General features: G+C 41.5%; 2 protein-coding genes across 2 annotated transcripts; one reads left to right on the forward strand and one right to left on the reverse strand.

The window, feature by feature from the left end:
* The first annotated feature begins 5,173 nt into the window (after nt 1–5,173).
* On the forward strand, nt 5,174–6,377 carry LOC135527474 (iroquois-class homeodomain protein IRX-1-like). The gene is made up of 2 exons (XM_064955990.1): nt 5,174–5,389; nt 5,592–6,377. The coding sequence occupies exons 1-2, from the start codon at nt 5,174–5,176 to the stop codon at nt 6,375–6,377; spliced, it is 1,002 nt and encodes a 333-aa protein (XP_064812062.1).
* Nucleotides 6,378–8,521: 2,144 nt separating this feature from the next.
* Nucleotides 8,522–24,744, reverse strand: LOC135528384 (tumor necrosis factor receptor superfamily member 5-like). Its single transcript, XM_064957433.1, has 9 exons — nt 24,449–24,744; nt 12,187–12,265; nt 11,929–12,054; nt 11,039–11,185; nt 10,752–10,845; nt 10,581–10,639; nt 10,174–10,263; nt 10,057–10,088; nt 8,522–9,955 (listed from the first exon to the last, which is right to left on the reverse strand). Exons 1-9 carry the CDS (start codon nt 24,527–24,529, stop codon nt 9,671–9,673), a joined length of 993 nt encoding a protein of 330 aa, XP_064813505.1. The 5' UTR covers nt 24,530–24,744; the 3' UTR covers nt 8,522–9,670.
* Between the last annotated feature and the right edge of the window lie 1,129 nt (nt 24,745–25,873).

Raw genomic sequence — 25,873 nt, forward strand, 5'->3', positions numbered from 1 at the left:
TGTGGTTGGGATGGTCTTAAGATTTAGTCGATGGATAATAATATCAAGATTTTTCTTTATACACGGGTATACTAACAAGATTACATTTCATTAAATCCTCAGCTTTGGACCCCGTAGTTCAGCTCTCGCATTATGACTCCCCAACAACAAGAAATGAAACTTGTGAGAACGCTATTTTTTTTTCTTCTTCTTTTCATGGTGATATCCTCACTTCTTTTCTAAGCCTCCTTTGATCTACATCAACCTCCTCACTTTGCAGGCTACAGATGGAGTAAATATGTGTCGCGGTTGCCCTCCATACGGCTTCAGCCCTTAACTCCAGATTAGCTGAAAAGGGCAGCAGCACTTGCTTTTGGATATCAGAAGACATGGGGGAACAGAGGCAAGTGTTTTTGTGCTTCATTTTTTGAAGAGGGGGAGGCTATTGGAGTGTGGGATAAGAGGGGGGTGTCTGTAATAGATACTTATTTTACTGCCCTCGAGCCCTCAAACAAAGTCCCCCTCTGAAGAGATTATAACCCAGGGAGGGCACATTAACTCTAATCCCATGCTTTGAGGCCTAGCTCCCCAATACTAACCCCCTGTCCCACTGTCTAGATCCCCCCCCCCCCCTCACTGCTGGAGGGGCTACCTCGTATCTGGCCCATGTGTGAGGAGAGCCCGTGGCTACACATTAGGGGGGTAGGGATGGGGAGGGGGGGTAGTGTTTCAATAGCACGCTGGTTCTAATGAAAAGCATTGAGGGGTGCATACTGCTGTGTAACTGATTCCTCTCTCTGAGGAGATTAGGAGACACATTGTTGGTTTGGTTGCTCATTTCCATGAGGGCACTGCCTCCCACCAGCGCCTGCTTTTCATTGTTAAAAGGGTTGAAACACAGAGAACCAATGCCCCCGGCTTCCTTGTAGCCTTTGTTTTACAAATGGGCCGAAATGTAGATGTCACGTCACAGATGCCCCACAAGCTCATTAGATGCTGGCTGTGAACTTAAGTTTGTTACATTTTAGGAGTTGCTTTCTTCCCCTACCTCCATTCATAACTCTTTAACAAAACAAGCATACGTACATGGCACCACGAGTAGCAGTGGAATTATTTGCCACAGTGTGCATTAGCAATACATTTCATCCCTCTCTTATTGTGGATGGTTATTTTCCAGTAATAATAATTGGAAATCTTGCAGCATGTAGAAAAAAAGTACTCCCATGTCACATGTTCCACTGTAGCTACTGTAATATAGTAGTAGATACTATATGTCCGTCTGTGGGAGTTCACTATTACCAATTTTTCTATAATATGTCATTCAGTGTCTACAGTGCTATTTCTGACTTCAATGAATGAATTATGTACTCTCCTGGGCAGCAGGGCATGTTGACTTGCAGATGTGTGTTGGGGGCCACCTGGACCAACATACCATGCTGAGTCCCCCTGTCACTGAGGAGGAGAGGCAGGGCGTTGCCAGTTAACAGCTAACGAGCTGCTCTGGCACAGCAAGCCTGCCGGGGAACTACACTTGCTGGGTAGGCTGGGGGTCCTAGGGGCCCAGTGAGGCCCCACAGGGGTGGTGGTGGTGGTGGTGGAGCGGGCCAGTGTCCTCCAACGTCCAACGCAGCAGAGGGCCCAACCAGCTCCACCAGCAGTCATTCAGTCCCCCAGCTGTTGGCCTGTCCGTCACAGCCTAGCGAACACGGCCTGTCCCTCACCCAGCAGAGGGCCGTCAATCAGAGCACACCCAGGAGGGAGCAGAGGGGCGGGACACCAGCCTACCGCCGAGACACTAACAAAGACATACTTACATTTGCAAGCGGTTTCAGCGCCACTTCTCTATAAAAAGAATGATAGAGTGTAGCTGATAAGAGTAATGACAAAGGACAAAGAGGTAGGAGGGATGAGGGTCTGAAGGGAGGGGAGGGGTTGATAGCTGAGGAGTGGGTGGGAGAGCTTGATAAAATGTACACTTTTCTTACATTTCTCCATTTGGGGTTGTGTCCCTCTAAATCACATGACCTGGGAAGAATGGGATTTGTTATATGAGGATTTTTCCATGTCATGAGTTGACATTCACTTAATTTCCTGGAAATGGAACAGAATGTTAAGGGAATGAGCAGGTTGATACATTGACTTGTTTCACTGAGTCAGATTTAAAGAGGTAGTGTATCTTGCCTCCTAAGTTTATGTTACATTAGTAGTGATTAGTTCTGTATTTGGGTAAATTATATTCAAATAAGCATTTTAGAAATGCGTTCCATTCCCTCTTTATGCCAAATATCCAGATTTACTCTCTGCTTACCACTTTCCCTCTCTGTTAGGAAAAGTACAGGTATGGTTGTGTTTTTTGTTTTTTAAACGAACAAGGACTAGGTGTTGAAAACTCTGTAGATTCCCTTTAAGCTTTTGTTGTGTTGTTCGCACCTTCTCGTGAGCTATTCTATTGACATGCCTTACTTAGGCCTTTTGTTGTGTCAGCTCAGCGGCAGGTGATGACCAGTAATTGAAGTCACACCTAAGCCCATTGTTGGTAGTAGCTCATTAAGGACTCACGCTGTTGTCATGACCCTGGATTTTCTCTTCAATCAGAGGCCCACTGTTAGACTATAGGGGGGGGGGGGGGGGCACAAATATAGAATACAGTATGAGAATGGGAAATTAAAAGCATAATTGAGAGTTCCACTAGAGAAAGGGGGCTTCAAATGTTGTCCTGCATGGCTCTTCTCCTGGACTTAATCAGAGGCCCACGGTTAATTGGCACAGTTATATAGGATACTGTATGTACGAGAGTGGGAAATGAAAGGCATCATTGAGGCTTCCAGTCGATTCCATCTATGATGGACTAAAGTGGGCCTGCTTGTCTTGTCTAAAAGGGAGTTTTCCCGGAGGAAACTTTTCCATTCACCTTAAGACCAGCCAAGTCGTGCATGTGCTGGCCATATAACACTCACAAGAGACTATCATTCATTTTATCTTGTATACTGAATCTCACAGGGAACTGAGGACAGTCCTCCTCCATTTGGCCACTCTTCTGGGCAAACGAGGGACATCCTGAGAGCAAACAGTACATATGCAACCTGTCAGAACAAGACCAACACCTGCATTGTCGCCGACATGCGAAAGAGGAAAAGAATTGAAAGGATAGTCTACAAGTCAGACAAAAGCAATTGCCCTGAGCTGTTTGTGTTTTAAGACATACTGATGGCATTATTTAAGCCTTTGACTCATTGCTCTCCAGTCAACTCATTGTACCAGTTGAACAAATTTGCTCTAGGCCTGAGGGACCTCGCCCAAATACCCCCTCTCCCCTGTATTTCTTCCCATTGTTTATCCCTTTCCATCTACCTAATGCCACACACACACACACACACACACACACACACACACACACACACACACACACACACACACACACACACACACACACACACACACACACACACACACACACAAACCATCTGTGGAATAGGCCTTTTGAATAACCTCAATGTTCAGCATAATGTGAACATTTAAATCAAGATGATTTACATTATGAATTCTGCTAATAACAGATGAATAGAAGATGCTAGTCTTCCGTTATAAATGTATTTTACTTCAATAACATTATTTTTTAAAACAAATAAATAGATAATATGATATGTAAGCTATGCGTTGTTATATATATATATATATATATTTATATATATATTTATAACTTTTTTTTTACACCTTTATGCAAACATGGCTAAATGTTATTCTCTGACATGTTGATACTTATATTTAACAATTCACCCTTTTAGAAATGAACCAGAAATAAAAACGTTTCCTTTAACTGATGTCCTTTTGGAGAACATGAAAGGGCAGAGTGGAATAAGAACCCTTCTTCTTCTCGTATCTTCTCGTATCTTCTCGTATCTTTAACAACCATTCGACCTTCCCACATCCCCATTTGTTATCTCATAATTATCATATACATTAGTCAACACCTGTTTCACTTAACCACTTTTAATTAGCCCCGTTGAAACGACATGCTGAAGCCACAACAAAACTCTCCGACTTGCAAAGGGAAGTCTGTTATGGTTCAATCACAATAAATTAACAAAAAAAAGTTCTGAGGCAGGTAAACCCATTGACCAATTGGCACCCAAAGATTAAGCCTACATTTGTTAATTAGGAATAGTAAATCAAGTAAATTGGTATCCAACTAAATATGTGGGATGTTTTCCGATTTGATATTAATTTACTAGTTTAACATAGACTTGTGGAATATCTGCATAAAGCCTACATCTTTTTCGTTTCAGATGTTGAGGGACATTTAGTATAGGCTACAAAAATCCATAGCTTAATTCAAGTTACAAATATTAGATGAAACCGACAGACAAATCCAAATAACAATATATTAATGGCATTACAGTTTCAGTCAATGGTCATGGAAAGAAACCTGAAAATCTGTTAACATCATTAGACTAATTCAGTTGGCTAATTAAATTCACAGCTATATGTTCATAAGTCAATTTCCAACAGAGGTCTGATCGTCAGACAAGATAGGCTACAGGTCTGCCAAGATAGGTCTGCCTGGTGTTAATCTTATTCAAGTAATTTTATTTATTTATTTTATTATCAAATTTGATGGGAAACTTGAGTTTGAGTTTAAAAGAGTTTCATTCTTTTTTGGAAAATGTGTTTATTCTTTTCCTGTAAAACACGTAATTTTGTTGGATTTTTTTAAATGTTGGGGTAAGTAAAGGTGAAATGATTACGATTTGTTGGGCGTTAAATAAAAGGTGGAATTTTGGCTAATTTCAGGTGACCCATAAATTAATAGTTTGGAATTGTTCCATTATTATAAGGTTCCCGATCATGTTGTGACAAAAAAAGAGTAAGTCAATTATTAGAAATAGTTAGCTAGATCTCTATATCTACGCATCAGAATAAAATTGTGAATTTCAAATTAGGTTTAATTATTCGTCTCTCACCATAGAAATGCCTGGTTCGAGATAAGTATCACGTAGGGTATTTAGCGCCTTTAAGAAACTGTTAAAAGGAACAGCGGAGTTCTCCTTTGATGGGATTTGGTCCGAGTGAAAGCGAGTCTTTTCAACCCGTCAGTCGCCGCGGCTAAGGAACGCCCATGACTGCACAGGGGTATATTAAAAGTTCGCGAGGGTGCACATACTGTCATTCAAAATCTGATAGTCAGGACGTAAGGATGCCTGCGTCACAAATTGGATTTGGCAACTTCTTCTTTGAAAGAAACATCAACATGCTCCCTGGATATCAGATACCGGTTTTGGGATGTCAACCCAGGGTACGACAGCAACAAGTCCCTCATCTTGCTGCGATGCCTGGGGTCCCTTTGGCATATTCAGGACTACAGGGATACAACTTTATCCCCTATCCACACTACGGACACATTGCGCACATGGTAAGTTACTTGAGAATAGCCTATGCTTCTAATGGATAATTCATTACATTTTGTAATCTGAATACAACAGATACAACGCATAACTGTGCTTGATGCTTGCCTTTCTCGCCAATAAAATTAAATGCGTAATTACGCACTTGACAAATCAGTGTGGTCGGTTATGCAGAAGTTTAAACGTTGCAACTCTCCCTTGTGTTTTCAGAACAACTCCTTCGACCTGAAGACTGTCTCTCCGTATTATGAAGCGCTTCTCGGCCGAGGAGGGCCGTTCTACCCGCAATACCGACCAGGCGCAACTGATGACCCAAGCAGAGTCGCCAAGGTGGCTACCCGGGAAAGCACCAGCGCGCTCAAGGCCTGGTTGAACGAGCATCTCAAGAACCCATATCCTACAAAGGGCGAGAAGATCATGCTTGCCATCGTAACCAAGATGAGCCTCACGCAGGTGTCAACTTGGTTTGCCAACGCCAGGCGACGGCTGAAGAAGGAGAATAGGGTGAGCTGGGCGTTCAAGGGGAAATCTGACGAGGACGAGGGCGAAAGCGACGAGGAGAAGAGTGAGGTCACTCTGCAGAAAAGCGCTTTGGTTGATGAAGACGAAATAGATCTTCAAACCGTCGATGACAAGGTGGAGGATATTGGACATAGAGTGGACAACTCAACGCCAGAGTTGGTGGATGCACGCCTGGAGAAACAATCAAGCGATGACCATAGAGACAGCACGCGTGCTCACGGGGAAAATTATGTCGAAAAGAGTTACACCAAACGCACATCATCCCCATCTCGTCTAGGATGTAAGGACAACGCTGAGTGTCAAAAGCCCAAAATATGGTCTTTGGCAGAAACCGCGACCTCGGAAACGGTGAAAAAGCCCCACCAGGACAATGCGTGTCATCCCAGGAGCACAGAAATGGGCAAATTCTGGTCAGAATGGGCATCAAGGAATGGACTGTATATTCCCAGATATACTGCTCACGATATTATTTAACGAAGCATTTACAGTTTTAAATGACCAAAAACACATGTTTACATCTTTTGCACTTTAAAATGCCAAACTCCAGGGATTGGAACAGGCTTATTTGTTTTATGTGGGAGTCTACACGCTTACTATGGAAAATGCTGGGCAGGCCTATATGCTGTTTGGCTTCTTGTAAGACCGAAGACTCTTACAGAGTTATGTTTTGTGTACATACGTGTAGATGTATTTGCATGAATAATCTGTACATTCTAATTTCATTTGTCTTATCATTAACATTTATTTTGGTAAAATAAAATCCCTCAAAATATGAAATGGAATTGTCATGTGTTGATCATTCACCAGTTCTTACTGTTTTTGGGGGCAAGGTCTGGCAAGGCCACAATCAGATTTTTCATGTTTTATATTTAGCTTTCCAAACTTATTCTGGTAGTTTATTACGATTTTTTTTCCAAAATATTGCTTAATACCTGACTGTAAAGATTTAACAGATTACTTGATATGCAAATTAAATATTTGTTATCTAAACCTTCAATCAATGCAGGATAAATATTGTTGAATAACAACAAGGATGAAAATGAATCATGGCCCATGGTGACATGTTCATTGGCTGAAATCATCCTTTAATCAGTTAAAATTATTTCAATTAATTAATAAATAAATCTCATTGTTGGGCCATGCAGGGTGATAGTCACACTAACAATTTGATGGAACATAGCCCAAACAAGGAAACTGCATGGGGGTCGTTATCTAAATTCAGACAAGAGTTGAATAATACCGTTTCAAACCGGAACACAGTAGAACTGCAGATGAGCAGAAACAGATGGATCCTACACTGCAACTTGAAGAGTCCAAAAGGGGGAGCAGGGCTGCTAACCAAAACCAGTTCAGATTTCTGCATCTCCAAACCTCCACATGGAGAGAGAGACTGTGTGTGTTGTGTGTGTGTGTGTGTGTGTGTGTGTGTGTGTGTGTGTGTGTGTGTGTGTGTGTGTGTGTGTGTGTGTGTGTGTGTGTGTGTGTGTGTGTGTGTGTGTGTGTGTGTGTGTGTGTGTGTGTGTGTGTGTGTGTGTGTGTGTGTGTGTGTGTGTGTGGGAGAGAAATGGACATAATCAGACAACAGGAGATCAAACCTACAGGATCTGATGGGTGAGAGTCAGTTTAGAGGGAGATGAGTGGGGGTGAAAGACTAGAAAAACTTCCTTGCCCATCACCCAGGTTTCCATGCATGTAAACTGCACTTATCCGGGGATAATGAGAAAACACCTAAATGGAAAGAAGCCTGAAATGCTCCCTGACACCCAGATTTCGAACGCTTAGCAGGACAGGAAAATGGTCCAATTCACGCACTTATCAAGAGAACATTCCTGGTCATCCCTACTGCCTCTGATCTGGTAGACTCACTAAACACAAATGCTTTGTTTGAAAATGATGTGAGCCCCTGGCTATCCATACATTTAAAAAAACAAGAAAATGGTGCCTTCTGGTTTGCTTAATATAAGGAATTTGGAATTATCTCTATTTTCACTTATTTATTTTTGTATTTTTTTTACCCCTTTTTCGTGATATCCAATTGGTAGTTAGTCTTGTCCCATCGCTGCAACTCCTATACAGACTCGGGAGAAGCGAAGGTTGATAGCCATGCTTCCTCCGAAACACGACCCTGCCAAGCTGCACTGAGCGCAACGGGCCAATTGTGTGCCGCCTCATTGGTCACCCGGTCGCGGCCGGCTGCGACACAGCCTGTCTTAGACTGCTTAGACTGGCTCTATATTTTTGCAATTACATTTACTTTTGTTATTTAAGTATATTTAAAACCCAAACACTTTTAGACTTTTACTCAAGTAGTATTTTAATTGGTAACCCCCACTTTTACTTGAGTCATATTTTATTACGGTATCTTTACTTTTATTAAAGTATGACTACTGGGTATTTTTATCCACCACTGAGAGCCACCAGAGGGTGAAGTCCACCCGCTGATGCTCTAATCTCACGGTTCTAGTGAAGCACTACCCCCCCCTTGTGGAAAACCTGAGTACCTGCTACTGACCCAAACATGTAAAAGTACTGTAAAAGAAAAGGCCAGGTACTGTGTGCTCCAACAATATTATAATCTATACTTCATAAATGTAACTTGAATTGAGACACACAAAAAATAGTCTCTTGGTTTTTAATAAAAAACAAAATAGACATTTAAAATTTGAATGGGCATTGTCCTTATGAACAACTCAGTAGCATTTATTTTTGATAGTTTAATGCAAAGGAGAGTAATTAAAACAGAACGACATAACAAAACAGCCATTCTCTAGTGTGCTTATGAACATCTTCTCTAACAGAATACAGCAACCAATACTTTTTACAACAATTTACAGAACATTCAACCATATCAAGCATTGTTGCCCATGTGAGGAAGTTAGGATAGCAAGCATTTTATCTAGGTAGCCTATGAAAATAAAAACTAAAAGCATACTATATGACAAAGCCATAGAACGTTTTGCCAACATGAAAGAGAGGATGGCATTGGCGTTCAACTAATCTACAATTAGGGTGAGTGAACTTTATTTTTTTCCCACTTGCGCGCGCGCGCGCGCGCACACACACACACACACACACACACACACACACACACACACACACACACACACACACACACACACACACACACACACACACACACACACACACACACACACACACACACAGCCATAATTATATTTAGCAACATTGATTGGACTAAAATGTTTTTGGTATTTTTAAGTTTGTTTTCAGTGTATTAAACTAAGCATATATAGACTTGATTGATGATGTTTAAATGTTTTAAGTTGAAATGGTGCTGGAATAGCGGGGACAGTGTTCCTGTTGTCTTTGTAGTGACTTGAGGTAATTCTGTGGTTCTAATTCAGTAGCTCTTTAGTAACTGTCGAAAACATAAAACTTTATTGACCATGCTGTAGGCAACTGTTTGTTACATGCAATATGCTTTGTGGACTTCAATGGGTCAGATGTTGCTCTCCGGTCTTGTGATGAAACAAAACGTATGTGTCACATAATTTATTCCACCACTGTGTGACTGTTGTCTTCTTGTTGTCACAGTCTTATTGTATATCACGGTGGTGTATGAACTAATGGGTATAGAGCAAACAATGCAATTATCACCACATAGGTTGTAGTATGACCTTTGTTCCTGGCTTGGCTTCCCCAGTGATTTTACCCACACGCCGCTACTGTATTAATTAATGCACAAACCTGGCTGTTGTTTATCATGTTAAGCAATAGGTGAAGCCAGGTGGTCATGTGAACTATAGCTATTCATAAAATACACTTTGTGTATCAGAAACAGAAAGATGGTGAGATTTACCCTCCTCCTGCACCACCAATTGTCCATTTTCAGACATGTCTTTAGCTTCAACCTCCTCTGGTATTTGAGGACCTGGCAATGATGGGTATAGTGTTGATGGTGACTCTTCAAATTGGAATATAGGTTGAAGTTGTTCCCTCCCCTCTTCAGGTCCTGCGTTTCCCTCTTCTGCATTTCCGTCTGCTGTAGCCCTCTTAGTTTCTCTCTTAAGATTCAAGTCCATACAGGATTCCTACGGTGAATGACACAATGCATCTGTGAATTAGCATCTAAATATAACAGAATAGCAGTATTACTGTCACGGCTGGTACAAAAGGTATATAGAGAACGTACATTTGCTTTCTTGCAGGCCTCTCCGAGTTGACCTAGAACAAAATAAAAACATGATTACTCAAAGATTCCAACGTAAAGATATCACTCAAATAACATAATACAATTCGTGTTAAATACCTCTAAATGTCCACAGGACAACACCCAAAACCACTGCAAGGAAGGCCATTACAATTGTGATTATTGTTCCATGGGAATTGGGTACTGGCACTGTAAAGTAAATCAAAACAACATTACAAACAATTCAACCAACCATTGTTAACCAACCAAACATAGCCTACAGCCTATGTGTCCCTTAGACTAGTGTCGACAGAGGTACTACACAGGCTACTGTTAGCGTACCTACTACAGGCCCCTCCTACTATGTAGCCCAATTCAAGTGAATGAGTTACTGTGAGAAAGTGATGGTCAACTGACAATAAGGGAATATATTTTATAGTTCCCTAATTCAGTATGGTAGAATGGAAACGTTGTGATATGTGTAAATGTGTGCTGCATTCAATTAGTAGACCCTGTATAGTACTTACCACAGACCGTGTCTGAGGTGGCTGTCCCTTTGGCTTCAGTTTTGAATTCAGACGTACAACTGAAAACATCATTTGGGATCAAATTATGTGTATGATGGCTGCGGTTTCATTTACAGTTCGATAACATACACATCACATTTGTTTTAATGGTACAAGGATCGAACTACTCACACTGTCCACAGCTTGCACTTGCTCTCGGCAGAGCTGTCACTGGAGAACATGTTTAAAGGACAGGCCTTACACACCGTGTCATGTATGGGGTTACCTGAGAAAATATACAGTATACGGTTCGAGTGACCACATTCTCAAAAAGAACACAGTTTAGTCTAACTCTTGCAGTTTAATAGAATACAACAGAATAGAAGCCAACTTAAAAGCCATGTTTGAACACAGAGTAGGGAACACTAGCGTAGAACTCAATCGTTGCTGATAGCATGATGAAAGTGAGTGTTTTCTACCTTTGAATTTGACCTCTTCTCCAGGTCTGCATTTAGTATGTGGAACACATGTCAGGCACTCTTCACTGGAACAGTGGTATCCAATCTTACATTTGCATGGGCTGAGGCTTGTCGTGTTCCTATTGGTACTGTGCTCAAAGTTTTTATCTGAGGCAGGAAGGAGATACAAGTGTTGTGTTATTACAAACAGATAAGCCAGATAAACAGTAGGCCCTACGTGAATCTGAAATGGCATGCTATTCCTTAGTGCACTATTTTGACCAGGGCCTGCAGTAATGCAATAATAGGGAAAAGGGTGTCATTTCGGACAGGGGTGTCATGCACCCCCATAATCTGATGGGGCAGAAAGTATGCAGGGGGGCATTTTTCAAACACCTGAAACAGTTTTTTTTCCCTGCAATCTAGAACCATAATCATTAATTCTATGAAATAAATAGGTCTCTTTTTCTGCATATCTAAGCATACCTCTTCAGCTGTCTGTATCTTCCTGACTGGAGGTTCTTTTTAAAATACATGAAATATGCTTCTCTGCAGCTCTGGGTAAAAATATTTAAAGGTCTGTGAGTCTTATTCAGTACATGCTTGCTTTTCTAAAGTCTACCAACCTTGCCGGCAGGCATGCCAGCTGATAAAGCTAACCTATTCTAACTTGAATGATAGTCTGAAATGTCTTCTTGGTAGCTAGTTATGAGTTTGCGGGATTGGGAACCTATCTGGGCTAGCTAAAGGCAACTTCATCAAATTGCTAAGTGGATAGTAGCATTACAGAGAAACAATGTTTTTTTTTTTTACAGTATAAATCTTGCCCCTGTGCCCCCTATGGGCATGACACATCTGATTTCGGACATATACTTTGTCTTCAAATAAATAAAGAGCATCAAAAGTCTTACTTGGGTCGCAGTATGGTTGCAGTTTACAGAGGTTCTTGTCTGTGAATGCATGCTGGTATTCACCCTCTTGGCATGGCATACAATGTGGATCTAAACAACCGCTATGGCTGGATAACATCTTGGTGCCTGTTAAGATAATATAGTTTTGCGGATTATGAATATTGAGTGTAGATCCTAACAAGGGTATATTGACTCAGTTTCACTCAAAAGGCTTATAAGAGTACAGATATGTCAAATAATGAATGTTCTCTTCCTTACCTGGCCCACACATACTGCAACACACCCCATTCTTCATGTACTGTGTGTCTGGATCACATGAGTAAACCACGGTCAAAACCTGTCAACAAAATGTAGATCAAAAAATGGTCCCTACAATGATCTATTCTCTCACCTCAACTGTCACAAGATCAACCACTACAACAGGGGCGGAAAGTACCTAAATTCACGCTCTAGTCTAATAGGCTTGTGGCAAGGCAGCCACATTTTTGAGATACTCCTACCTGGGGTAGAACAAAACACAATCATATTTTTCACATCTCTAAATGTCTCCCATTTATGAAATGGACTGGTTGTGAAAAAAATATTTTACTGCAAAAGTGTTTAAAAATCGAAAGATATTGTGACACACCCTAAACTCAAAATGTGCAGAATAATGCCTGGCTGGAGGGGGGTGGGGTAGGTGTTACATGTAACCCAATATTGTAAGCTCTGAAATTGCTCAAATGTGGACACACACACACACACACACACACACACACACACACACACACACACACACACACACACACACACACACACACACACACACACACACACACACACACACACACACACACACACACACACACACACACACACACACACACACACACACACACACACACACACACACACACAGGATCTCTTAATGCATCTTGGAAATATAGACATGTAAACACAGAGATACAATAGGTGGAAATATCAACTAAAAAGCAGCATTCCACAAGAGAGGATGGCTTTCACTTCAGCAGTGATAAATTCATGAACTTCTTTGTGGAAAAGCTCATGAAAGCAAATTACGGACTCCTCTTTAAATCTGCGTATTCCTCCAAAGCAAAGTTGTTCTGAGGATCAAGGGAGACTCTCAAATTGTTTACTACTAGATCTCTTGACACATTGATGAAAATAATCATGGCCTCAACCTTCAAGCTGCAGACTGGACCCTATTCCAACTAAACTACTGAAAGAGCTGCTTCCTGTGCTTGGCCCTCCAATGTTGAACATAATAAACGTCTCTCTATCCACCGGATGTGTACCAAACTCACAAAAGAATGGCAGTAATAAAGCATCTCTTGAAAAAGCCAAACCTTGACCCAGAAAATATATATTTTTAAACTGTCGGCCTATATCAAATCTCCCATTCCTTTCAAACATTTTAGAAAAAGCTGTTGGGCAGCAACTCACTGCCTTCCTGAAGACAAACAATGTATATGAAATGCTTCAGTCTGGTTTTAGATCCCATCATAGCACTGAGACTGCACTTGTGAAGGTGGTAAATTACATTTTAATGGCGTCAGACCGAGGCTCTGCATCTGTCCTCGTACTCCTAGACCTTAGTGCTGCTTTTGATACCACCGATCACCACATTCTTTTGGAAAGATTGGAAACCCAAATCTGTCTACACAGACAAGTTCTGGCCTGGTTTAGATCTTATCTGTCAGAAATATATCAGTTTGTCTCTGTGGATGGTTTGTCCTCTGACAAATCAACTGTAAATTTCGGTGTTCCTCAAGGCTCCGTTTTAGGACCACTATTGTTTTCACTATATATTTTACCTCCTGATGATGTTATTTGGAAACATAATGTTAACTTTCACTGCTATGCAGATGACACACAGCTGTACATTTTGATGAAACATGGTGAAGCCCAAAAATTGCCCTCCCTGGAAGCCTGTTTCAGGCATAAGGAAGTGGATGGCAGCAAATGTTGTACTTTTAAACTCAGACAAAACAGAGATACTTGTTCTAGGTCCCAAGAAACAAAAATATCTTCTGTTGAATCTGACAATTAATTTTGATGGTTGTACAGTCATCTCAAATAAAACTGTGAAGGACCTCTGCGTCTCTCTGGACCCTGATCGCTCTTTTGATGAACATATCAAGACTGTTTCAAGGACAGCTTTTTTCCATCTTCGTAACATTGCAAAAATCAGAAACTTTGTCCAAAAAATGATGCAAAGAAATTCATCCATGCTTTTTTTCCGGCAACCCGAATAAAGCAGTAAATAAACTTCAGTTAGTCAAGATTCTAGCAGCCGTGTTTAGCACTATCATACTATTCCAGTGCTAGCCTCTCTACACTGGCTTCCTGTTAAGGCAAGGGCTGATTTCAAGGTTTTACTGCTAACCTTCAAAGCATTACATGGGCTTGCTCCTCCCGATTTTTCCCGATTTGGTCCTGCCATACATACCTACACGTACGCTACGGTCACAAGACGCAGGCCTCCTTACTGTCCCTAGAATTTTTAAGCAAACAGCCGGAGACAGGGCTTTCTCCTATAGAGCTCCATTTTTATGGAATGTCTGTCTATCCATGTGAGAGACGCAGACTCGGTCTCAACCTTTAAGTCTTTATTGAAGACTCATCTCTTCAGTAGGTCATATGATTGAGTGTAGACTGGCCCAGGAGTGTGAAGATGAACGGAAAGGCACTGGAGCAACGAACCGTTCTTGCTGTCTCTGCCTGGCCGGTTCCCCTCTCTCCACTGGGATTCTCTGCCTCTAACCCTATTACAGGAGCTGAGTCAATGGCTTACTGGTACTCTTCCATGCCGTCCCTTGGAGGGGTGCGTCACTTGAGTGGGTTGAGTCACTGACGTGATCCTCCTGTCGGGGTTGGCGCCCCAACTTGGGTTGTGCAGTGGGGGAGATCTTTGTGGACTATACTTGTCTCAGGATGGTAAGTTGGTGGTTGAAGATATCCCTCTAGTGGTGTGGGGGCTGTGCTCTGGCAAAGTGGGTGGGGTTATATCCTGCCTGTTTGGCCCTGTCCAGGGGTATCATCAGACGGGGCCACAGTGTCTCCCGACCCTTCCGGTCTCAGCCTCCAGTATAAGCTGCAGTAGTTTATGTGTCGGGGGGCTTACATCTGGAGTATTTCTCCTGTCATATCCAGTGTCCTGTGTGAATTTAAGTATTGCTCTCTCTAATTCTCTCTCTCTCTGAGGACCTGAGCCATTGGACCATGCCTCAGGACTACCTGGCCAAATGACTCCTTGCTGTCCCCAGTCCACCTGGTCATGCTGCTGCTCCAGTTTCAACTGTTCTGCCTACGGCTATGGAACCCTGAACCCTGTCCAATATGGCGTCTAAAATCAAATATGGCTGCCATTAGATGGAGCTCAAATACCCTGTAAATTGGAGAACGACCAAACAGGATTTTTTTAGGGAGGCCAATGAACGATATTTTAGGCCGATGTTCAATATCATTAAATTCTTTTTATAAAAAAATATCCCAGGAACAGCTGGGTATACATTAGTGCATACTTTTGCTTAAATCAAACAATACATTTGACTTTGTTTTTAACCAATCTCACTCAGAACAACATCATAATGGTAATACTTTTATTTGAATGGTAAAATCTTTTAAAAAACTGGGTAGATTAAGGTGGCATAGGCCTGCCTCGGCCGTATGCCTATACATTGCATTCGGGAAGTATTCAGACCCCTTGACTTTTTCCACATTTTGTTACATTTACAGTCTTCTTCTAAAATGTATTGAATAAATGAAAAACTCCTAAATCTACACACAAATAACCCACAATGACAAAGCAAAAACAGGTTTTTAGATTTTTTTGCAAATGTATAAAAAACAAAAATACCTTATTGACATAAGATTCAGACCCTTTGCCATGAGCCTCGAAATTGTGCTAAGGTGGATCCTGTTTCCATTGAACATCCTTGAGATGTTTCTACAACTTGATTGGAATCCACCTGTGGTAAATTCAATTGATTGGACATGTTATGGAAAGGCATACACCTGTCTATATATGCATGTTAGAGGAAAAAACCAATGTCAAAGGAATTGTCCGTAGAGCTCCGAGACAGGATTGGGGCGAGGCACAGATCTAGGGAAGGGTACCAAAACATGTCTGCAGCATTGAAGGTCCCCACAGTGGCCTCCATTATTCTTAAATGGAAGAAGTTTGAAAGCAACTTTTCCTAGAGCTGGCCGCCCTGCCAAACTGAGCAATCAGGGGTGATAGGCCTTGGTCAGGGAGGTGGTCACTCAGACAGAGCTCCGGAGTTCCTCTGTGGAGATGAGAGAACCTTCCAGAAGGACTCCACCAATCAGGCCTTTATGTTATTGGTCAGACGGAAGCCACTCCTCAGTAAAAAGGCACACGACAGCCCGCTTGGAGTTTGTCAAAAGGCATCTAAAGGACCCATGAGAAACAAGATTCTCTGCTCTGATGAAACCAAGATTGAAATTAGCCTGAATGCCAAGCGTCACATCTGGAGGAAATCTGGCATCATCCCTACAGTGAAGCATGGTGGTGGCAACAACATGCTGTGGGGATGTTTTTCAGTGGTAGAGACTGGGAGACTAATCAGGATTGAGGGAAAGATGAACGGAGCGAAGTACAGAGAGATCCTTGATGAAAACCTGCTTCAGAGCGCTAAGGACCTCAGACTGGGGCAAAGATTCACCTTCCAACAGGACATTGACCCTAAGAACACAGCCAAGACAATGCAGGAGTGGGTTCAGGACAAGTCTCTGAATGTCCTGGAGTGGCCTAGCCAAAGCAGCGATGCTTCCCATCCAACCTGACAGAATCTGCAGAGAGGAATGAGAGAAACTCCCCAAATACTGGTGTGCCAAGCTTGTAGCGTCATACCAAAGAAGACTTGAGGCTGTAATCGCTGCCAAAGGTGCTTCAACAAAGTACTGAGTTAAGGGTCTGAATATTATGTACATGTATTATTTCAGTTTAATTGAAAAAAAAATAGATTTACAAAAATGTCTCATCCAATTTAAAATAAGACTGTAATGTAGCAAAATGTGGAAAAAGTCAAGGGGTCTGAATACTTTCCGAAAGCACTGTCTATCACATTGTGAAGTCATATGAACTAACAGGTTATAGAGCAAACAATGCAATTATCACAACACATAGGTTTAACAGGTTATAGAGCAAACAATGCAATTATCACAACACATAGGTTGTAATAAATTGCATTTTTCCCCCTGACTTGGCTTCCCTGTGATTTTACCCACCCACCGCTACTGCTTTTGATATAACTCAAACTATGAGTGGCACTGCCCCGCCTCTGTTGTGTTTGAATAGCTGAATACAACTAGTTCTTCAATCTGTGTCCATGTTTTTCACAACACAAGCACATAGTAGCATAACCAAGTTACAGGAAAGCAACCTGTAGTACAGCAGCTTCCATTTCTACGACAGTTGGGTGCAGGCACTCAGCAGATGCAGCTTGCATGCCAACGAGACCCATTGACTATAGTTATCTCAGTCTGATTGATGCTGAGGATACTGCTGTAGTGTAATGGTTGGTTGTCTGGTTGTGAAGGAGAGTCTGTGAAAGGGCTGTGTCTGTTTATTATTTATTTAACCGCTCTCTTGAGGTCATTCCACAGCATCTCAATCGGTTGAGGACGTCCTGACCTCAACCCGATTGAGATGCTGTGGCATGACCTCAAGAGAGAGTTCACACCAGACACCCCAAAAATATTGCTGAACCGAAACAGTAACGGAAAGAGGAATAGGCCACTCCAGAAGGTGTTTTTTCTTATTTTGAAGCCATTCTGTTGTTGATTCAATTTTGTGTTTTGGGACGTTGTCCTGTTGCATCAAACTTCTGTTGAGCTTCAATTGGCAGACATATAGCCTTACATTTTCCTGCAGAATGTCTTTATAAACTTGGGGATTCCTTTTTCTGTTGATGATAGCAAGCTGTCCAGGCCCTGAGGCAGCAAAGAAGCCAAAAACCATGATGCTCCCTTAACCTCATCCCAACTGTAATGTATGGTGATGTTGGTGTGCTGTGCCTTTTTTTTCCTCCACACGTAGTGTTGTGTTCTTTCCAAACAACTCAACTTTAGTTTAATCTGCCCACAGAATATTTTGCCAGTAGCGCTGTGGAACATCCAGGTGCTCTTTTGCGAACTTCAGACGTGCAACAATGTTTTTTTTGGACAGTCGTGGCTTCTTCCGTGGTGTCCTCCCATGAACACAATTCTTGTTTAGTGTTTTGCGTATCGTAGACTCATCAACAGAGATGTTAGCATGTTCCAGAGATTTCTGTAAGTCTTTAGCTGACATTGTAGGATTCTTCATTACCTCATTGAGCATTCTGCGCTGTGCTCTTGCAGTCATCTTTGCAAGATGACCACTCCTAGGGAGAGTAGCAACAGTGCTGAACTTTCTCCATTTATAGAAAATGTGTTTTACAGTGGTCTGGTAAACGTCATGTCTTTCAGAGATACTATTGTAACCCTTTCCAGCTTCATGCACGTCAACAATTCGTAATCTTAAGGCTTCTGAGACCGCTTTTTCGAGGTATGTTTCACATCAGGCAATGCATCTTGAGAAAAGCAAATGCAAATTTTGTGAGTGTTTTTTATAGGGCAGTGCAGTTCTAACCAACTCCAATCTAATCTCATTGATTGGACTCCAGGTTAGCTGACTCCTGTCTCCAATTAGCTTTTGGAGAAGTCATGAGTTCACATACTTTTTCCAACCAACACTGTGAATGTTTAAATTATGTATTAAACATAGACAAGAAAAATACAATGATTTGTGTGTAATTAGTTTAAGCACACTGTGTTTGTCTATTGTTGTGACTTAGATGAAGATCAGATCAAATGTTATGACCAATGTATGCAGAAATCCAGGTAATTCCAAAGGGTTCACATTTTTCTTGCCACTGTATAAGGCAACTCCAGGGCAGACAGCCAGGATGGTGGACATGATTTTTTGTTTTAGATAAATGTGCCAGCTCAACCCAAATATCATAAGAGTGCACCGGAACATCCCAATGGGCATCACAAATGCAGTGAGCCAGCGGAAGGTCATGTTGGATTCAGGCAACAGTATTGGACTAGAAATTATTCAAGCTTACTTCCAAATAATAAGGAGGTGACTTATAAGTTATACCACAGTTGGTATACCGCAAGAGGTAGAGCTATGGAGAAGATGTCCAGGGTTCTCTTTCCCTTCGTTGGAGCCTCTGAGTTGCCACATTGATCCTCAGAGGAATTTGTGACTTGGAATGCTTGGTGTTGTCATGTCAAGCAGTCTGCTGCCTTCTCTATATTCAATTGACATTAGACCATTGGAAATCTGTCTTTTGGCATGATCAGTCCAAATTTGACATTTTTGGTTCCAACCGCCGTGTCTTTGTGAGACACAAAGCAGGTGAATGGATAATCTCCGCATGTGTGGTTCCCACCGTTAAAGCATGGATGAGGAGGTGTGATGGTGGTGTGCTGGTGACACGGTCTCTGATTTATGTAGAATTCAAGACACACTTAACCAGCATGGCTACCACAGCATTCTGCAGCAATACGCAATCCCATCTGGTTTGCGCTTAGTGGGACTATCATTTGGACCTCTACAAATCAGCCGGGCTAGACAGTCTGGACCCTCTCTTTCTAAAATGATCTGCCGATATTGTTGCAACCCCTATTACTAGCCTGTTCAACCTCTCTTTCGTATCATCTGATATCCCCAAAGTTTGGAAAGCTGCCGCGGTCATCCCGCTCTTCAAAGGGGGTGACACTCTAGACCCAGACTGCTACAGACCTATATCTATCCTACATGGCCTTTCTAAGGACTTCAAAAGCCAATTAACAAACAGATCACCGACCATTTCCAATCCCACCGTACCTTCTCCGCTATGCATTCTGGTTTCCGAGCTGGTCATGGGTGTACCTCAGCCATGCTCAAGGTCCTAAACGATATAATAACCGCCATCGATAGAGACAATACTGTGCAGCTGTATTAATCGACCTGGCCAAGGCTTTTGACTATGTCAATCACCACATTCTTATCAGCAGACTCAACAGCCTTTGTTTCTCAGATGACCTCTTCGCCTGGTTCCCCAACTACTTCTCAGAGAGCGTTCAGTGTGTCAAATCGGAAGACCCGTTACCCGGACCTCTGGCAGTCTATGGGGGTGCCACAGGGTTCAATTCTCGGGCCGACTCTCTTCTCTGTATACATCAATGATGTCGCTCTTGCTGCAGGTGATTCTCTGATCCACCTCTACGCAGACGACACCATTCTGTATACATCTGGTCCTTCTTTGGACACGGTGTTAACTTCTTGAAACTCCCCATCCCGGATCCGGGATCGTGACTAAAGCCTCAGGCTCATTAGCATAACGCAACGTTAACGATTTCTGAAAATCGCAAATAAAATGAAAATAATGCGCCTACTCTCAAGCTTAGCCTTTTCTTAACAACACTGTCATCTCAGATTTTCAAAATATGCTTTTGAACCATAGCAATTCACTAATTTGTGTAAGAGTATGCTAAGCTAGCTTAGCATTTTGAGTAGCATTTAGCACGCAACATTTTAACAAAAACCAGATAACCAAATAAATAAAATCATTTACCTTTGAAGAGCTTTGGATGTTTTCAATGAGGAGACTCTCAGTTACATACCAAATGTGCAGTTTTTCCTGAAAGCGTCTTTGTGTAGGAGAAATCGCTCCGTTTTGTACATCACATTTGGCTACCGAAACGAACCGAAAATTCAGTCACCTACAACGTCAAACTTTTTCCGAATTAACTCCATAATATCGACCGAAACATGGCAAACGTTGTTTGGAATCAATCCTCAAGGTGTTTTTTCACATATCTCTTCATTGATATATCGTTCGTGGAAGCCTGCATTCTTCTCTGAATTCTGTGGAAAAATACTTGCAGCTGACTTTTGCGCACCAATTTCGGCGCAGGACACCGGGCGGACACCTGGTAAATGTGGTCTCTTATGGTCAATCTTCCAATGATATGCCTACAAATACGTCACAATGCTGCAGACACATTGGGGAAACGACAGAAAGGGTTGACTCACTCCTCTCGCATTCACAGCCATATAAGGAGACAATGGAAAACTGAGCCTCAAAAATCCTGCTCATTTCCTGGATGCCGTTTCATCTTGGTTTTGCCTGTAGCTCACGTTCTAGGGCACGCACAGAAAATATATTTGCAGTTCTGGAAATGTCAGAGTGTTTTTTTTCCAAAGCTACCAATTATATGCAGTCAATCATCTTTTTGTGACAAAATATTGCGCTTAAAACGGGCACGTCTTTTTATCCAAAAATGATATAGCGCCCCCAGAGTTTCAACAGGTTAACTAACCTCCAGATGAGCTTCAATGCCAATGTAAATGCAAGTAAAAGTAAATGCATGCTCTTCAACCAATCGCTGCCCACACCTGCCCCCCTATCCAGCATCACTACTCTGGACGGTTCTGACTTAGAATATGTGGACAACTACCTAGGTGTCTGGTTAGACAGTAAACTCTCCTTCCAGACTTATATTAAGCATCTCCAATCCAAAATTAAATCTAGAATCGGCTTCCTATTTCGCAACAAAGCAGCCTTCACTCATGCTGCCAAACAAACCCTCGTAAAACTGACTATCCTACAGATCCTTGACTTGGGCGATGTCATTTACAAAATAGCCTCCATCACGCTACTCAGCAAATTGGATGCAGTCTATCACAGTGCCATTAATTTTGTCACCAAATCCCCATATACTACCCATCACTGCGACCTGTATGATCTCGTTGGCTGGCCCTCGCTTCATATTCGTCGCCAAACCCACTGGCTCCAGGTCATCTATAAGTCTTTGCTTGGTAAAGCCCCGCCTTATCTCAGCTCACTGGTCACTATAGCAGCACCTACCCGTAGCACCCATTTGTATTTATTGCCTTACCTCCCTTATTCTACCTCATTTGCACACACTGTATATGTACCTTTTCTATTCTATTATTGACTGTTGTTTATTCCATGTGTAACTCTGTGTTGTTGTTGTTTGTGTCGCACTGCTTTGCTTTATCTTGGCTAGGTCGCAGTTGTAAATGAGAACATGTTCTCAACTAGCCTACCTGGTTAAATAAAGGTGAAATAAAACATGAAAAAGTGTTTTTCAACAGGACAATGATTCAACACACCTGCAGGCTGTGTAAGGGCTATTTGACCAAGAAGGAGAGTGATGGAGTGCTGCATCAGATGACCTGGCCTCCACAATCACCCGACCTCAACCAAATTGAGATGGCTTGGGATGAGTTGGACCGCAGAGTGAAGGAAAAGCAGCCAACAAGTGATCAGCATATGTGGGAACTCCCTTCAAGACTGTTGGAAAAGCATTCCAGGTGAAGCTGGTTTGAGAGAATTCCAAGAGTGTTTTATTTTTTATTTAACCTTTATTTAACCATGCAAGTCAGTTAAGAACAAATTCTTATTTTCAATGACGGTCTAGGAACAGTGGGTTAACTGCCTGTTCAGGGGCAGAACGACAGATTTGTACCTTGTCAGCTCGGGGGTTTGAACTTGCAACCTTCCGGTTACTAGTCCAACACTCTAACCACTAGGCTACCCTGCAAAGCTGTCTAGTCAAAGGGTGACTACTTTGAAGAATCTAAAAAATAAAAAAATCTATTTGGATTTGTTTAACACTTTTTTGGTTACTACATGTTTCCATATGTGTTATTTCATAATTTTGATGTCTTCACGGTTATTCTACAATGTAGAAAATAGGAAACAAAGAAAAACCGTAGGTCCAAACTTTTGACAGGTACTGTATATACAGGTGATTAAACCACCAGTTAATGATATTGTGGCAGCCATATTGAATTTTCCTTAGAGCCGATTAGATTTACAATAGCCACAACATCAAAAAACATGTGTAACATGTATTTTTGTCAGCTACTAAAAAGTAAAGCTTACATTCATCATACATTTTCATAGTTGCTGCAGCACACTTGACACGGAACCCAAACCGGCTGTGCGCGTGGGCCATCATACATACATTTATTTTGCCCCCCCCCACACCAAACGCGATCACGACACACAGGTTAAAATATTCAAAATAACTCTGAACCAATTACATTAATTTGGGGACAGGTCGAAAAGCATTAAACATGTATGGCAATTAAAATCAAATCAAATTTTATTTGTCACATACACATGGTTAGCAGATGTTAATGCGAGTGTAGCGAAATGCTTGTGCTTCTAGTTCCGACAATGCAGTAATAACCAACAAGTAATCTAACTAACAATTCCAAAACTACTGTCTTATACACAAGTGTAAGGGGATAAAGAATATGTACATAAAGATATATGAATGAGTGATGGTACAGAGCAGCATAGGCAAGATACAGTAGATGGTATCGAGTACAGTATATACATATGAGATGAGTATGTAAACAAAGTGGCATAGTTAAAGTGGCTAGTGATACAATTTAGCTAGTTAGCTTGCACTTGCTAGCTAACGTTAATTTGTCCTATTTAGCTAGCTTGCTGTTGCTAGCTAATTTGTCCTGGGATATAAACATTGAGTTGTTATTTTACCTGAAATGCACAAGGACCTCTACTCTGGCAATTAATCCACACATAAAACAGCCAACCCGAATCGTTTCTAGTCATCTCTCCTCCTTCCAGGCTTTTTCATCTTTGAACTTATATGGTGATGCATCTAAACTTTCATTGTATTACCACTACAACCAACAACAAAGTTTGTCTTTCAATCACCCACGTGGGTATAACCAATGAGGTGGGTACCTGCTTCTATAAACCAATGAAGAGATGGGAGAGGCAGGACTTTCAGCTCAATCTGCGTCAGAAATAGGAATGACTTCTATTTTAGCCCTTGGCATCGCAGACGCCCGTTGGCGCGAGCAAGCATTGTGGGTGCAATAATTGAATAACGCGACTTGTCCGGTCTGGTCAGCATGTCAGTACCCATACTTTGCGCAGCTATGGTTACATTAACCTATGTGGCCCAAACCCCTTCAGCCTGGCATTATTCTGCACGTTTTGAGTTTAGGGGTTTCATAATATCTATCAATTTAAGCACTTTTGCTGTCAAATCCATTTCACAAATGGGAGGCATTAGAGACGTGAAAACCTCAGGTTGTGGTATCTCAAAAACCTAAGCCCCTTTGAGGATTGGCCACTATTGCCTATAAAACCACATTTCATAAGTCAGTTGCGTTAATGCTTCACATTAGAGATAGTAAAATAACAAAATATTGCAACATTGTAGCTTTAACTGACATTTTTTTTGTAGAGCCAGTTGCTTCAAAACGAAATCGAAAGTGAACGTGTTGAATGAGCTTTGACGCATTTGGCAAACTTGTTTAAAAACGCTTCAATTGTAAAATTATTTTCAAAAGAAACCCAATACAACGTCAACATAGGCTGTTAGCATATTATGTATTGTATATGGTTCCCCGAATGCAAAAGACATATGCCATTGTAGCACACATTAATAAAAAGTAACCTAAGCTACTCACCGACAGAATACATAAAAGCAGAACGATCATTTCGATCCTTGTCGTAATAAAACAACCAAGTATTTTTGCAACTCCTCTCATCCGCTTCTATGCAATCCCACTCCGCAAATAGGCTACTGTACAAGCCTTCACGCTAAATTCTTCCGCTGCTCAGTCTTTCGCTACTTAAACGTGGGTAAGGCGTAGCGTTTGTCCAGAGCAACGAGTCTGGGTAGTCAAGCAACGGTACTGTAGACCTACGGGCAGTCTTTTGACAACGAGCTGAGCGGTGGGCTGGACTCGGAGAATAAATAAGTGACTTGAAACATAGGGGATTCCTTAAAAGACAAACACACGTGACCGTTTCCTGTAAAATGTCCGAGGTTTAACGTACTCAAGATGATGTGGAATGCAGGAACCAACATTCATGAGTCATGTAACGTTAGGCCTACCAATATTTTTGTGAAAAATGTGATCTTTGATTAGGCTATTTATCATAGCTGTACATCAAGTTTAGGTTGAAGAGGGCAGGCTCGATGCAAATAACGTAAGCCTATTTGGGAGTGTGGTTTGTGCTTGGCTTGAGGCCAATAGTTTGGGAATGTCATTTCCCACTTTATTTGCCTCCCAAATTTTCTACACTGGTGTCAGCAGCGGGATGTGGGCACCCGTGAGCCCCCCCAGCTAGCCACTGTAAGTAGCTCTAAATAAGAGCATCTGCTAAATGACTAAAATATAATTGTAAATCTTGGTACATTCTGATATACACTTTTTTTTAAATATACACTTTCAATAATACCCACTGGAGACAAACTGGTTGAATAAACATGGTTTCAGCATAATGTGCAAGGTATTGTGACGTGGAATCTACAGTATGTGGAAAATACATGGGATCTTATTAAAAAAATAATCAACTGTTGTTTTGAGGTTGAAATTTCAACCACAGGATTATGCCATCGTGGTAATCAAGTTTCAACTTAATCAAACCTTGTATAAAATGTGTTGAATTTGTACCTTTGAAACAACGTCACATCTTCAATGTTTTATCCACTATCAGGAAGAAAAAAACAATAGGCTGGGCAGCACCTCCTACTGGAGAGTTGATTTATCTATAGGCATTAATTTGGTCTCCCATGCCAAAATGTTATCATGCCCAGCCCTAATTAGCTTAGATATTTGTCAGTGACTGCTACCAATGTGCTATCCTGAGAAAGATTATTGAGAGATCTCTTAATAACTAGATAGATTCATTGATGGTCTCAAAGTCTGTCAAAAGGGCAGATATAAAAGAGCTAATTAAATGTAACCATAACTTATAAGTCATATATCATCTATGATACTGTTTAGGCCTATGTAGTATTTGCAAAGTCATCAACAGCTGCTGGGTTTCAATTCAACCCACAGTTCAACTAAAAACAGACAATACATAGAGTCCTAGGGTTTCAA

The sequence above is a fragment of the Oncorhynchus masou genome, chromosome 33 (assembly GCF_036934945.1).
Source record: "Oncorhynchus masou masou isolate Uvic2021 chromosome 33, UVic_Omas_1.1, whole genome shotgun sequence".
NCBI lineage: Eukaryota > Metazoa > Chordata > Actinopteri > Salmoniformes > Salmonidae > Oncorhynchus > Oncorhynchus masou.

Coding starts and splice junctions, on each gene's coding strand:
- LOC135527474 (XM_064955990.1), top strand. CDS start 5,174: ATGCCTGCGTCACAAATTGGATTTGGCAACTTCTTCTTTGAAAGAAAC. Junction 5,390..5,591: donor ACGGACACATTGCGCACATG/GTAAGTTACTTG, acceptor TTGTGTTTTCAG/AACAACTCCTTCGACCTGAA.
- LOC135528384 (XM_064957433.1), bottom strand. CDS start 24,529: ATGAGAGGAGTTGCAAAAATACTTGGTTGTTTTATTACGACAAGGATC. Junction 12,266..24,448: donor TGCTTTTATGTATTCTGTCG/GTGAGTAGCTTA, acceptor TTTTGTTGACAG/GTTTTGACCGTGGTTTACTC. Junction 11,186..11,928: donor GCAACCATACTGCGACCCAA/GTAAGACTTTTG, acceptor TTCCTGCCTCAG/ATAAAAACTTTGAGCACAGT.